Source organism: Phocoena sinus, chromosome 8, assembly GCF_008692025.1.
Source record: "Phocoena sinus isolate mPhoSin1 chromosome 8, mPhoSin1.pri, whole genome shotgun sequence".
Classification (NCBI taxonomy): Eukaryota; Metazoa; Chordata; class Mammalia; order Artiodactyla; family Phocoenidae; genus Phocoena; species Phocoena sinus.
In genome coordinates, this window is record NC_045770.1 from 98,496,322 (window position 1) to 98,510,346 (window position 14,025).

The 14,025-nt window shown below is 51.1% G+C and overlaps 1 protein-coding gene across 1 annotated transcript; it reads right to left on the minus strand.

Moving 5' to 3' along the window:
- Positions 1-312: 312 nt before the first annotated feature.
- UBE2L6 (ubiquitin conjugating enzyme E2 L6) lies at positions 313-12,337 on the minus strand. The gene is made up of 4 exons (XM_032641057.1): positions 12,043-12,337; positions 7,789-7,884; positions 4,620-4,806; positions 313-1,079 (listed from the first exon to the last, which is right to left on the minus strand). The coding sequence occupies exons 1-4, from the start codon at positions 12,067-12,069 to the stop codon at positions 928-930; spliced, it is 462 nt and encodes a 153-aa protein (XP_032496948.1). The 5' UTR covers positions 12,070-12,337; the 3' UTR covers positions 313-927.
- Positions 12,338-14,025: the final 1,688 nt, after the last annotated feature.

Below are 14,025 nucleotides of genomic sequence, written 5' to 3' on the forward strand. Positions count from 1 at the left end.
GAACACTCAGTTGGACTCCACGGTCCATCTGTGGCTTTAATAGCTGGGCAAACACATGGTCTCCGTGGCTCCCGTGGACTGGAAGCTGGAGGGGAAACACCTCCCCGCCTAAAGCCTGGTCCCTAGGAACCAGCAACCTAATGGGATAGCAAGTGGTTTAAAAACCGTGTAGTCAGGGGACCTCCCCAGCGGTCCAGTGGTTAAGACCTTACGCTTCCACTGCAGGGGGTGTGGGTTCGATCCCTGGTTGTGTGGCCAAAAAAAAAATTAAAAGGAAAAAAACAACAACAAAAAAAAACCCATGTAGTCAGATTTCTGGGATGGAGATTAGTTTCTTCACTTTATGATTCATCAGTGGAAGAGAAAAGGTTTTGCATCTATACATGTCTATCAGCGGTCTGGCTGTTTTCAATCACTCAATCAACAAAACCCTCCTCCCTGTGCCCTGTCTCCCTCCCATACTCCCCCCTGCCCCTCTGCCCTCCCTGCAACCCCCATGCCTGGGCCCTCAGCGGAATCTGGTTGGCTGCTGGGCTCATTTCCTGCAAGCTGGCCTGCAAGGCAGCCTGAGTCTCTAAGGATCAGGCTTCCCACATCACAGAGCGCTGGAGAGCTGGCAGTGCGACCCTGCAAACCTAAATGCCCCGGCTCTGGGGCAGAGAAAGGAAGTGAGGAAAGCACACCTGAGGCCAGTGGATCCCCGTACCACACACATAACTGCGGCCCCACCACCACCAAACACGCATACGCACACGCACACACGCACACGCACACACACACACACACAAATGACTAACAAGCTAAGAAGGAAAACTTGGAAGAAATGAGCAGGAAATGGACCACAAAGGGGCTCTGGCCCCTAGCCTATGACATGTGTCGGTCCATCACACAGAAAGCATCCAGTGCAGAGATGGGCCAGAGGCAGAGTTAGGAGGGTCGGTCCACTCCAAACTGGAGGGTGAACTCTTCGGCCCTCCTGTTGAATAGCTCCGGGTCCTGTGTCAGCTGGTCAGCAAGCTCCAAGCGAAGGGGCTGCCCCAGCTCTGGTTTATTCACCAGCACGTTGAGGGCCTCCAAAACTGGGGAGAGAGGTCAGATCAGGACATCAGGATGGGAGGGAAAAAATCCTGGGAAGGAAGCGATGGCTGCCCACTCCCAGATCCCCTGAAACGTCACACTCACTCCTTGGGAGATCCCCCCAGGAGGTTCCATGTCTTAGGATGACGCTACAACCAAATGAAATGCCTCTTACCACATTCACTGATGATGCCCAAAGCCACAACCAGTTACATCAGTGCTTTTCAAACTATGTTTCACGGTGTCACAGAAGCTACCCATCATGGGGGTTGGTGAGATAAACAGGGTTTCTGGGTTCTATTCCCTTTTCGAGAAGAAACACTTTGCTTTTCTCTGCTGTGTTACTGGATTCCAAAACAACTTTTATTTGGGAAAAAGGATTCTGAGGCTTAAGACTGGAAACCACTGCTGCCCCGTGGCTGGAAATCTTTCACGGGCGACTTTGGAAACCTGGTGAAGGCAGTGGCCCATCTCCCCAGGCACGTGCGCATACGGATACACACAGACGTGTGGTTCTGGGTCCAGAGCGCTTCACCGACCTCCTGAAGCTCATCCAAGGAAGAGTCCTCCCCATCCCCGGCCCCAGGATTCTTGTTTCCAGGGTTAAGAACTCCCCAGCTGGTCCAGAGGAAGGATTGATCGCACACTGACTACGTCCATAGGCTCTAGAGCCATAGTGTGCACTATGGTAGCCACCAGCCATGCGTAGTTATCTCAATTTAAATTAATGGAAATTCACTACAATTAGGAATGCAGTTCATCGTCACATCAGCCACATTTCAGGTGCTCGAAAGCTACATGTGGCTAGTGACCATGGCATTGGACAGGGCAGCTACAGAAGGATTCCATCACTGCAGAAAGTTCTGCTGGACGGTGCTGTTCCAGAGTCACCCAAGCAGGCTCCAAACCCCAGCTCTGCCACCTGCCAGCTCAGGCAAGCGCTTCTCCTCTCATATGCCTCGGTGTCCTCAACTATTAAATGGAGCTAATGAGAGCACTGTTTCAGGGGGCTTCTGAGGGGATTAAATGAAGTTGGTGGGTTAAAAATGGCTGGTGTCCCTGGGTTAGAAAGTTCAAGTTCTCAGTGGTGCAGGGACATGTCTCAGACCAGGTCCTCAATGGCTACCCAACTCCATCTTTGTATGCCTGAACTATGTTTACTCCATTATAATTTCAATTTGTCATCAATGGATAGATACCAAAAACGTAATATGGAATAAAAATGTGAATTTTTATACTGGAGAGGGTGTGGAGAAAAGGGAACCCTCCTACACTGTTGGCGGGGAATGTAAATTGGTGCAGCCACTGTGGAGAACAGGATGGAGGTTCCTTTAAAAAGCTAAAAGTAGAGTTACCATATGGTCCTGCAATCCTACTCCTGGGCATATATCCAGAGAAAACTCTAATCCAAAAAGATACGTGCACCCCAATGTTCAAAGCAGCACTATTTACAATAGTCATGGAAGCAGTCTGAATGTCCATCGACATATGAATGGATAAAGAAGATGTGGTACATATATACAATGAAATATTACTCAGCCATAAAAAGGAATGAAACAATGCCATTTTCAGCAACATGGATGGATCTGGAGCTTATCGTACTAAGTAATGTAAGTCAAACAGAGAAAGACAAATATATGGTATCACTTGTATGTGGAATCTAAAATATGATACAAATGAACTTATTTACAAAACAGAGACAGACTTAGGGACATAGAAAACAAACATATGGTTACCAGGGGGAAAAGGGGGGCGGGGAGGGATAAATTAGGAGTTTGGGATTAACATATACACATTACTATATATAAAACAGATAAACAGCTAGGTCCTACTGTATAGCACAGGGAACTATATTCAATATCTTGTAATAACTATAATGGAAAAGAATATGAAAAAGAATATATGTACATAAGTATAACTGAACACATGTACATAAGCATAATTAACACAACATTGCAAATCAACTATACTTCAAATAAAAAAGTGAAATTTTGAGACTTCCCTGGTGGTCCAGTGGCAAAGAATCTGCCCTACAATGCAGGGGATGCAAGTTCGATCCCTGGTCAGGGAACTAAGATCCCACATGCCACGGGGCAACTAAGCCTGCGTGCCACAACTACTGAGCTTGCGCACCACAACTACTGAGCTTGCACGCCTCAACTAGAGAGCCTGTGTCCGTGAACTACACAGCCCACATGCTCTGGAACCCACGTGCCACAACTAGAGAAGAGAAAACCCACACGCCATAACTAGAGAGGAGCCCGTGCACCACAACGAAGAGCCCGCGCACCGCAAGGGAAGATCCCGTATGCCGCAACAAAGATCCCACGAGCCTCAACTAAGAGCCGATGCAGCCAAAAATAAATTAAATGAATAATAAATAAATCTTAAAAAGAAAAAAAGTGGGGCTTCCCTGGTGGCGCAGTGATTAAGAATCGGCCTGCCAACGCAGGGGACACGGATTCCATCCCTGGTCCGGGAAGACTCCACATGTCGCGGAGCAACTAAGCCCGTGCACCACAACTACTGAGCCTGCGTTCTAGAGTCCGCAAGCCACAACTACTGAAGCGCGCGTGCCTAGAGCCCGTGCTCTGCCACAAGAGAAGCCACTGCAATGAGAAGTCCGTGCACCACAATGAAGAGTAGCCCCTGCTTGCTGCAACTACAGAAAGCCCACGTGCAGCAACGAAGACCCAACGCAGCCAAAAATAAATAAATAAATTTGTTTTAGAAAAAGAAAAAATGGCATGTGGGAATTCCCTGGCAGACCAGTGGTTAGGACTCCGAGCTTCCGAGCTTCCACTGGGCTGGGGGCCCAGGTTCAATCCCTGGTCGGGGAACTAAGATCCCGCAAGATGCAAAACACAGCCAAAAAAAAAAAAAAGGCATGTGAAGCTCTTAGCACAGTGCCCAAGTGCCTAATTAAGTGAGGTATGTTATCATCGTTAGGCCAGTCCCCTCAGCTGTCATGTAGGGCACTGAGCCCTGGAAAGGAACAGACTTCACCAAGGTCCCCAGATAGGGCATGCGGCCTTCTTATCCCAAGCCCTTCCCTCTATAGCCCAGCTGCTTCTCTCTCCCCTGACCCAGAGCAACGCTGCTCTCTCCCACCTGCCCAGGTATGAGAACAGAGGCAGGAGCAGGTCAGCCAGCCCAGGATCTCAGGACGCACCCCTTCTATCTGACAACAGGCTCAGCTGAGACTCACAATTTTTTTTTTTTTTTTTTTTTTTTTTTTGCGGTACGCGGGCCTCTCACCATTGTGGCCTCTCCCGTTGCGGAGCACAGGCTCCGGATGCGCAGGCTCAGTCGCCATGGCTCACGGGCCCAGCCGCTCCGCGGCATGTGGGATCTTCCCGGACCGGGGCACGAACCCGCGTCCCCTGCATCGGCAGGCGGACTCTCAACCACTGCGCCACCAGGGAAACCCAACTCACAATTTTTATCTCCTTTCTTCTGGGCTTCTCTAAGTGAAAATCGGTCCCATGACCCCCTCCCCCATCCAGTCCAGGTCCCTCCCTCTAGGCAGGGCCCAGGCCCACCTTGGCAGGTCTTGGTGAAAGGCTTCCAGTTCTCCTTGCTGATGATGGGCAGGCACACCCGCCCGTTGCTGTCCACATTGGGGTGGTAGATCCTGGTTGTGAATGTCACTGTCGGAGGCTTGAATGGATACTCCTCAGGGAAGCTGATGCGCAGGTTGAAGGCCTTGAGGTTGTAGGGAGGTCTCTCCTGTGCAGGAGAGGGATCGAGCTCTGCGCCGAGGCACCGCTGCTCATTTTCTTCTGGGGCCTCGATCTGGTTTCCCCCTCTCCCCGCCCCCACCCCAGGGTCCCAGGCAGCCTCTGCTCCACTCCTAGGAAGAATCATGAATGGCGACAGGCCACAACACAAATACACTCTGAAGGCATTGTGCTAAGTGAAATAAGCTAGATCCAAAAAAAAAGAACAAATATTGTATGATTCCACTTATGTGATGTACCTAGAATAGTCAAATTCATAGACATAAACTAGAAAATTAGTTACCAGTTGCTGGAGGGAAGGAGGGATGGGGAGTCAGTGTTTAATAGACACAGAGTTTCAGTCCTGGAAGATGAGAAAGTTCTAGAGATGGATGGTGGTGATCGTTGCACAATAATGTGTGTGTACTTCGTGTCATTGAACTCAGAACATAAAAATGATGAGGGTGGTACATACTGTTATGTGTATTTTGCCATGTTAAAAGAAGAAAAAAAAAAGAACTGGGAGTTGGAGTGACCAGTTGCCAGGAGCCAGTAGAAGACCCTCTAGACTTCCAGCAACCAGAAGGCTTTCCTGGGCATCTAATCTGTGCCACCCTGTGCTAAGGGCTCCACACACGTTAGCCCATACAGCACAGCGTAGGGGTTACGTGGACTTTGGAGCCACTCTGCCTGAGTGTGACTCTTGGCTCTGCCACTTCCTAGCTGTGTAACCTCAGGCAAGTAACTTAACCTCTCTGTGCTTTCCCATACGGAACAAATAACAGACTTCTTCATAGGGTTTATGTAAGAATTAAATGAGCTCATTTATGTTAAGAGCTTAGAATAGGGCCTGGCACATGCAAGCACTATGTACATGTCAGCTATTAGGATAAGTATTGTGAAAACTCACGAGTATTAGCATCTCCACTTCCAGATGAGGAAACTCAAGTGTAATGTATGTAAGTAACTTGCCCAGGGCCACAGTGACAGTGCTAGGATGGGAACTCAGCACTGTCATCCACACATGGGCAGTACTCTACAACCCTAGTGGGGAGGAACCTCAGGACTTGGGTGACCCCAGCATAGAGCACAGGGGCCTTCAGGCCGGTTTCAAAGCTCCAAAACCTTTCAGAACCTTCGTGATAGAGAAGACAGGACAAAGACAGTCAGAATGACACAGGTATGCAAGCGTAGAGTCAAGGTTTTAAGAGAGCTCCTCTCCCTCAGCAGAAGGCAGAAAGGAGGCCGTAGCGGTCTTGGGTGTGTCTGAGATAAGAACTGGGGCAAATGCTGGCAGATAAAGAAAATGCCTTAGCTTTCATGTTCTCGATAATAAGAAGAGGCTGGGACCTGGGAAACAGACACAAAGCCACGGGTGAGGCCTCAGAAAAGGACGAGACAGCGTCTGTGTGTCCTTCTGCAGGGGTTGCAGGCTGGGCTGCCCGGGTCTTATCAGAGGAGGGAGGTGGCGAAGCCATGAAGCTGAGAGCCCTGGGTCCTGGGAACCCATCCTGGCTCCGCCTCGAGCTTGCTGTGTGGCTTTGAGCAGCTCTGGGGCTCAGTTTCCTCATCTGTAAAAATGAGGAAGTTGGACCAGACAGAGGGCTTCACACTGCACCTTAGGGTCAGCTGAGAAAGCCCTACTTCTTCTGAAGTCCTGAGTTAAATAAAGCATTTTGTTATTCTTCCAGCCCAGAGCAGGTGTGGTGGACTGTTTCAACCCAGCAGCCCACAGGACATGACAGAGGGTCAAGGATTGCCCTGACTCAAGCCTTTCTCCATTGTTCTGGGCTACAGGTCAGTTGAAAGAGAAGATGGCACAGGGACTTCCCTGGTGGTCCAGTGGGTAAGACTCTGTGCTCCCAGTGCAGGGGGTCTGGGTTCGATCCCTGGTCAGGGAACTAGATCCCGCATGCATGCCGCAACTAAGAAGCTCGCATACCGCAACGAAGATCCCGTGTGCCGCAACTAAGACCCAGCACAGCCAAAATAAATTTTAAAATATAAAAAATAAAGGAAAATGGCACAACCCAAGCCATTGCCTTGTCAGTAAGAAGTCCAAATCCTAAATAATCAAATGAATTGTTCCCATTAAATTCCAAAGAGCTAATAAAAAGCTCAATTGTTTCCATTTTTATTTCCTAGTATCCAAAGGTATATAGATGAACTTCTCAAAGAAAATATCTGTGGTCACTAATAATTAGATGATACAATAGACATCTTGCACTTTGATAGGTCCTTTGGAATATTACTTTCAAAGGGAGATTCTATCGAGATGATCTTTAATAATAAACAGAGAAAAAGCAGAATAGTAGAGATGAGTTATCTGTGTTGTCATATGTAACAATAATTTTCTGAAATACGATTTTTAAAAGAGAACAAAACACATTTTAGGTCTGAGGCAGCAAATTCCACCAACTGTGGGAAACAGGAACTTCATCCCTATCCTTTGACAAAGACCCAACAGATCTCTTCTTTTTCTTTTTCTTTTTAATGCCCTTTGTCTACTGAAGCTTCCATGGTGGGCATGGTAGCTACTGGCTTGCAGAAGGGGTCCCTTACTAAATCCAAAAGGCTTTTAGCCTCTTCATCAGTCGGCCTGAACCTCAGAAGCAATCAATCCAGAGAGAGACCCCCTCTGCCAATGATAACCTCCAGTGAAAAACAGGATTCAGGGGGCTTCCCTGGTGGCGCAGTGGTGGAGAGTCCGCCTGCCGATGCAGGGGACACGGGTTCGTGCCCCGGTCCGGGAAGATCTCACATGCCACGGAGCGGCTGGGCCCGTGAGCCATGGCCACTGAGCCTGTGCATCCAGAGCCTGTGCTCCGCAACGGGAGGGGCCCCAACAGTGTGAGGCCCACATACCGCAAAACAAAACAAAACAAAACAGGATTCGAAGGCAGGGAAGATTCTTGCCCAGTCCTAACCCTCCCTGCCCAGGCTCCTGGCCTAAGTGACCCCAGTCCCCGGCCACGGTCCTGTGGATACTCACAGGCAGGAGGAGAGCATGCCACACCAGCACATTGGCATCATCGCTGAACAGGTTCCGCAGGTACCTGGGGAGCTCCTTCTGAAGGTCCTCCAGCTCCTGCCGGGGGACAGAGCACGGGCAGTTGGCCTAGTCTCCCCTACTTCAGCCCCCTCCCCCCTGCCCCCCAGCACACTGTCCAAGTCCCAAACAGGACCGCCCAGGGGACAGAAGCTGGCAGAGTCATAGCCCCCATTTACTGAGCACTTGGTATGTGTCAGGCACAGTGCTCAGGCCTTTGAGTGAATCACCCAGTTTTAGCCTCACCCCAGCTCCGTAAGTACCAGGTGGCGGGAGCCCGCACATCACTGCTTCCAGATATTACAACTCGGGAGTAAACTCTCATAGGAGCCTTTTCTCCTGAAACCGAGGTACTTAATGTCTGTCCTCTTGTCCTCTTCCTAGAGAGTCACGGGGTCCTCCCTCCCTTCCATAGCACCCAGTAGGACGACGTGCCGTTACAGTGCTCAGGACAGAACAGGCAGCAAAGACGTCACCCTGGGGCTTCCCTGATGGCGCAGTGGTTGAGCGTCTGCCTGCCGATGCAGGGGACGCGGGTTCGTGCCCCGGTCCGGGAGGATCCCGCATGCCGCGGGGCGGCTGGGCCCGTGAGCCATGGCCGCTGGGCCTGCGTGTCCGGAGCCTGTGCTCCGCAACGGGAGAGGCCACAACAGTGAGAGGCCACAACAGTGAGAGGCCCGCATACGGCAAAAAAAAAAAAAACCCAAAAAAGACGTCACCCTGTGCCTGTCAAACTGCTCCAGACCAGGCCTGGGGAGGGGAAATGACTCAGGCAGACCATAGCAGAGGAGAGCTCTACACACCAAGCAGAGAAACAAGAGGACAAGCAGTGTCACTTGCCCAGAAAGGTGACCCAGTCACCTGGACATCACTGAGTGCCCCCAACAGCCCTCTCCTCAATAGCACCCTCTGTTGACACTTGACTAAGACACGGCCCAGCCCTCGAGAACTTCACTGGAGTAATGGAAGAAACACGGATGTGATTATGTGAATAACATGTGGACACATAATAGGGAAGGAGAGGAGAGGGGAGCAGGAAAGCTTCACGCAGGGTGACACTGTGAGCTGGGTCATGCGGAATGAATAAGAGTCTACCATGCAGAGAATTGGAGAGGTACCAAGGCAGAGGGCCCAGTAAGAGCAAACGTATACGGTGCGTCCCATGCAAGATTCATAGTTATTATGGGAAAAGGGCTCCACGGTCAAGTACACCGGGAAACACTGGACTCGACAGACTCCTTTCCTGCAGGACTTCCCAAAGCCTTTAATACGCTGTTGTGCGTTGTGATTCTCCAAGGTACGAGCCCAAGCGTGCAGTACGTCTCAAATGTATGAGACCAAAGAACCCCTCTCTCCGTTCTGGGGTCCATCTTGTGGAACAATAGACTTTAAAAAATATATATTTCCTTTTCTTTTTAAAAAAATTTTTAAAAATTGAAGTATAGTTGCTGTACAATATTATATGTTACAGGTGTACAACATAGCGATTCACAATTTTTAAAGGTTATACTCCATTTATAGCTATTACAAAATATTGCCTACATTCCTCATGTTGTACAATATATCCTTGTGGCTTATTTTATACCTAATGATTTGTACCTTTTACCCCTCTACCCCTATGCCGCCTCTCCCCACTGTAATAGACCTTTAAAAAAAAACAACAGCGGGACTTCCCTGGCGGTGCAGTGGTTAAGAATCCGCCTGCCCATGCAGGGGACACAGGTTTGAGCCCTGGTCCAGGAAGATCCCACATGCCGCGGAGCAACTAAGCCCGTGCGCCACAACTACTGAGCCCATGTGCCACAACTATTGAAGCCCGTGCATCTATAGCCTGTGCTCTGCCACAAGAGAAGCCACCACAATGAGAAGCCCGCGCACCACAACAAAGAGTAGCCCCCGCTTTTCACAACTAGAGAAAGCCCGCGTGCAGCAACGAAGACCCAAAGCAGCCAAAATTAAATAAATAAATAAATTTATTAAAAAACAAAAAAACAGCAACAGATAAAAAGACATTCAGGGAATTCCCAGGCAGTCCTGTGGTTAGGACTCCACACTTTCACTGCCAAGGGCATGGGTTCGATCCCTGGTTGGGAACAGAGATCCTGTAAGTCACATGGTACAGCCAAAATAAAAATAAAAAGTAAATAAATAAAAGTATTTTATAAAAAAAGACTTTCAAGGGCAGGTCATATTTTTCTGGAACACCAAATGGTATAAACCAGTGGTTCTCAACTGGGGGGTTACTTTACCTACTTGCCCCCAGGACATTTGGCAATGTCTATGACCATTTTGGGCTGTCACAAATGGAGGAGTGCTACTACCTCTAGTGGGTAGAGGCCAGGGATGCCGACAAACACGCTACGGAAAATTATCCGGCCCAAGATGTCAATAGTGACAAGGCTGACAAGCCCTGGTATAAACAAAGGCAGAGAGAAAGGTCCCCAAAGCCAGTCCACAGCTGGGGAGAGGTCCCTTCCCACTGCGCACCATCTAAACTTTCTCTGCCCCCCAACATACAAACACACCCTTATCTCCTGTTTCTTATCTTTCCGTACTCCAACTCTGTTCACGCCAACAAACTGCTTCTTGCACCTTCTGCCCAGAATCTATGACCCCTCATTTATCTTTTACCCCAAACTAGAAGCATCTGCTACTACAAGTCCTAGTTCCAGTATCACCAGTGACTCTTCAGCAAGAATGAAGCCCCAGGTTGAACAGAGAAGCTCTGGAATGGACATTTTCCCCAAGTTTACTATAACTGGAAGAACTTGGACTTTACTGGTTGTATATGAGTTCTCTCAGGGTTTTCCCAAAGCCTGGGGATGCTGAAAGCCAAGCTAGGACACAGTTTGTTCCTGAGGCCTGTTAGGAAACCACCTGACTCAGAGGAACAGAAAATGAAAGTAGGGAAGCCACTGAAAGAGCCTATGGGTTGGAGCCCCACCAATCTGGGCTCTAATCCCAGCCCCATCACTCCCTACTGGGTGACCCAGGACAATCAAGTTATTCTCTCTGAGCCTCAACTTCCCCATCTGTAAAATGGGGGTATAGGACTTATCTCACAGGGTTGCTGTGAGAATGAGATGAAATAACTAATGTAAACTACCTGGCATTTAGTGGTGCCAGTGCTATAAATACTGGCTCCTAGCTCTTTCCCACTTGGCTGGAAAGACTCTCTGCCCTATTTTGCTGCCAACCTCCAGATTTCAGTCCTTCTGGGCTGAGCCTGCTCTGGGTGCCCCAATCTCAGATCATTTTCTTCTCAGAGGCTGAGGGTAGCACTCCCTCTTCACCCCTCTCAAGCCTGCACGTAGGAGGGGCACTTCTGAGAGCCTCAAAGCCTGAGGGGTGTCCTGATGATTGCTCTACCTTCCCCATCTGCCTCCAGTCCCAGCCACATCTCAGTCCTCCAAACACCCTGGGTTTTCCCACCTCGTGGGGAAAATCGCCAACTCCCCATCCTTCCCGACCTCACTTCAAATTGTGTCTCTGATCGGAATGAAAGCTCAGAAGGGGTAGGTTTGTTTATCTCTGCCTCCTTATCTCCTAGAACAGGAGCCAGCATGTAGGAGGCATTCAACAACATTTGTAGAACAAATGAATACACGCCACCTACTCCAGGACACCTTCTAGGTTCTCCCTGGCATCTTTTCCTCCCGAGAATACCCTGAGAACGTTGCTTTCAACTCCCACTCAGCATCGCATACTTCTCGGGACTCTAATGTGGGTACGAAAATATGGGGCGGGCCATGGGCTATTCCAAGGCAAGGACCTTGTCCTGGTTCTCTCTGTTCAAAAGGCACCTGCCACCACCCCCAACAGAACGCCTGGCTCCAAAAAAGACGCCAAGGAACCAACCCTTCCCGCACCTGAGACGCACGTAATTGTTATCACAAGTTTCTGGCAGTGAAATGAAACTGAAACCAATTTGGGGGGAGGTGGCTCATCCCCATCCCCAGCACAGCTCAGGGAGCCAGCGACACCCCAGTTCGACACGTCCTCACCTCCCCAAACTCCAGCTCTGGCCCCTCTCGTAGACCCACTCTTCCACTGGGGAGGGGGCAGGGATGCAGGGATTCAGCCAGCCCTGGTACCCAGACAAACGAATGCGCTCGGAGAGCTGGAGGAGGGATGGAGGGAGGACGGAATAGAAAGTCACCGGAACCGTGACAAAGGGGTCGTCCTACTCGCGGTTACCTTCGCCACCCGCTTGCTCGCCGTCATCTCGGGACCGAGTGTGAAGCTCCGACGGACTCCAGCTAGAGTGCGCACCGGACTGCGAACTTCGCGCACCCCACCCCGGGGACACCACCTCCGGGAGCCCCGCCCACTTTCCGTTCCACCCGCGGGGACCGGATTGACCTGCTCCCCGCCGCCTCGGCTGAGACTGCGAGGCCACCGAGGGGAGGACCCGCCCGGTCCCCGGGGCGGTGGGCTCGGATCCCCGGAACTTGAGCTCTTTTGTCGTGAGACCAGGCGGGCCTGGAAGAGCGCGGCGTTGCCGGATGTCGGCGTCCCGCTAGGGGGCGCCCCGCACCAGGCAGCGAGCGCGAGGGGGCGCGGGGCCGGGGTCCGCCCATCCGGGTTCTAGTTCCAGCTCCGCCGCTAGAGGCCCAGCCGGGGGCTGCACCGTCTCCTCTCGGCCGCCGCCCCTAACACACACTCGCTCTAAGCAAATACAGGATGCTCGCTATGCACGCGCAGCTCCGCGACAGGTCGCTCGGGGATCTCCGCCGTCAGACCGCCGCCCTAAGCCCCTCTAGCGAATTCCCAGAGCCCCCTGGGCAAATCATTTCCCCTCTCTGGACCCATGTGCCCCATCTCTAAAAATGGGTGGGAGACAGCGTAGACTATAGCCCCGACGAGGACGCCTCCCCTGGCAGCTTGGGATCCTTTGTGCTGTCCAGCATTCTGTGGTGGAACGGCAGACGTTTCTCCCAGGTGACTTCTTGATGCAGAGCACCGCAAGGGGGCGCTGTTGGATCCGTTCTCTTGCTTTGGGGTTTGGTAGACCCTTCAATCCTTTACTAGGTTTAATACTTAGTAAGTGCCTACTATATGTTAGATTTGGGAGACAGTTGGGGTGTTGGGAGCCCCAAGATGTACTTAAGGGGCCTGACTTATTTTACCATCACTCCATTACAAACTGCAGGCCTACTGTGTGCCCCAAAACACAGCCCGGAGTCTCCACCCCTGTGCAAGAGCGGAGGGCCGATCCCGCAGCACGAAGCTGAGGCCACTGTGGACTAGCAGCCCCAGAGCATGGAGCAGCATCTGGGGAAGAATCTCCTAGTAATAATGAGACTCTTTGGGAGGACTGAACCCATCTTCCTCACCCCCATCCCCAGTCCAGAGGAGGAAGGAAATCAGAAAATATTTTGAGCGCATATTTTGAGTTCTGAGCTCACTCCCTCGCTTACTTTTTTTTTTTTAATTAATTAATTTATTTGGGTGCGTTGGGTCTTCGTTGCTATGCGCGGGCTTCTCATTGCGGTGGCTTCCCTTGTTGCAGAGCACGAGCTCTAGGCACGCGGGCTTCAGTAGTTGTGGCTCGGGGGCTGTAGAGCGCAGACTCAGTAGTTGTGGCTCGCAGGCTTCAATAGTTGTGGCTCACGGGCTTCGTTGCTCTGCGGCATGTGGGATCTTCCCGGACCAGGACTCGAACCCGTGTCCCTGACATTGGCAGGCGGCTTCTTAACCACTGCACCACCAGGGAAGTCCCCTCACTTACTTTTTATCTAAGTGTGTTGGAACCAAGCAACTTCTCTGCTCAGATGTGGGATGTACTGTATTTGCAGGATGATTAATTCTGTTTAATTCAATTCAGGAAACTATTTTTTTGGGGGGGCGGTTCGCGGGCCTCTCACTGTTGTGGCCTCTCCCGTTGTGGAGCACAGGCTCCGGACGCGCAGGCTCAGCGGCCATGGCTCACGGGCCCAGCCGCCCGGCGGCATGTGGGATCTTCCCGGACCGGGGCTCGAACTCGTGCCCCCTGCATCGGCAGGCGGACTCTCAACCACTGCGCCACCAGGGAAGCCCCAATTCAGGAAACTTTAACTGGGCTTCGGCTGCTGCTGCTGTTTCTTCTGCTTCTTCAGGCCCCACAGCGGCTTGTGGGATGTTAGTTCCCCAACCAGGGATCAAACCCCGGGCCCACAGCAGTGAAAGCACCAAGTCCTA

What these genes read in the sequence shown, in the direction of transcription:
- UBE2L6 (XM_032641057.1), bottom strand. Translation starts at nt 12,069, where the DNA reads ATGACGGCGAGCAAGCGGGTGGCGAAG. An exon ending in GGCATGCTCTCCTCCTGCCT is followed by an intron (nt 4,807 to 7,788) that starts GTGAGTATCCAC and finishes TCTCCTGCACAG; the next exon opens with GAGAGACCTCCCTACAACCT. An exon ending in TTTCACCAAGACCTGCCAAG is followed by an intron (nt 1,080 to 4,619) that starts GTGGGCCTGGGC and finishes CTCTCTCCCCAG; the next exon opens with TTTTGGAGGCCCTCAACGTG.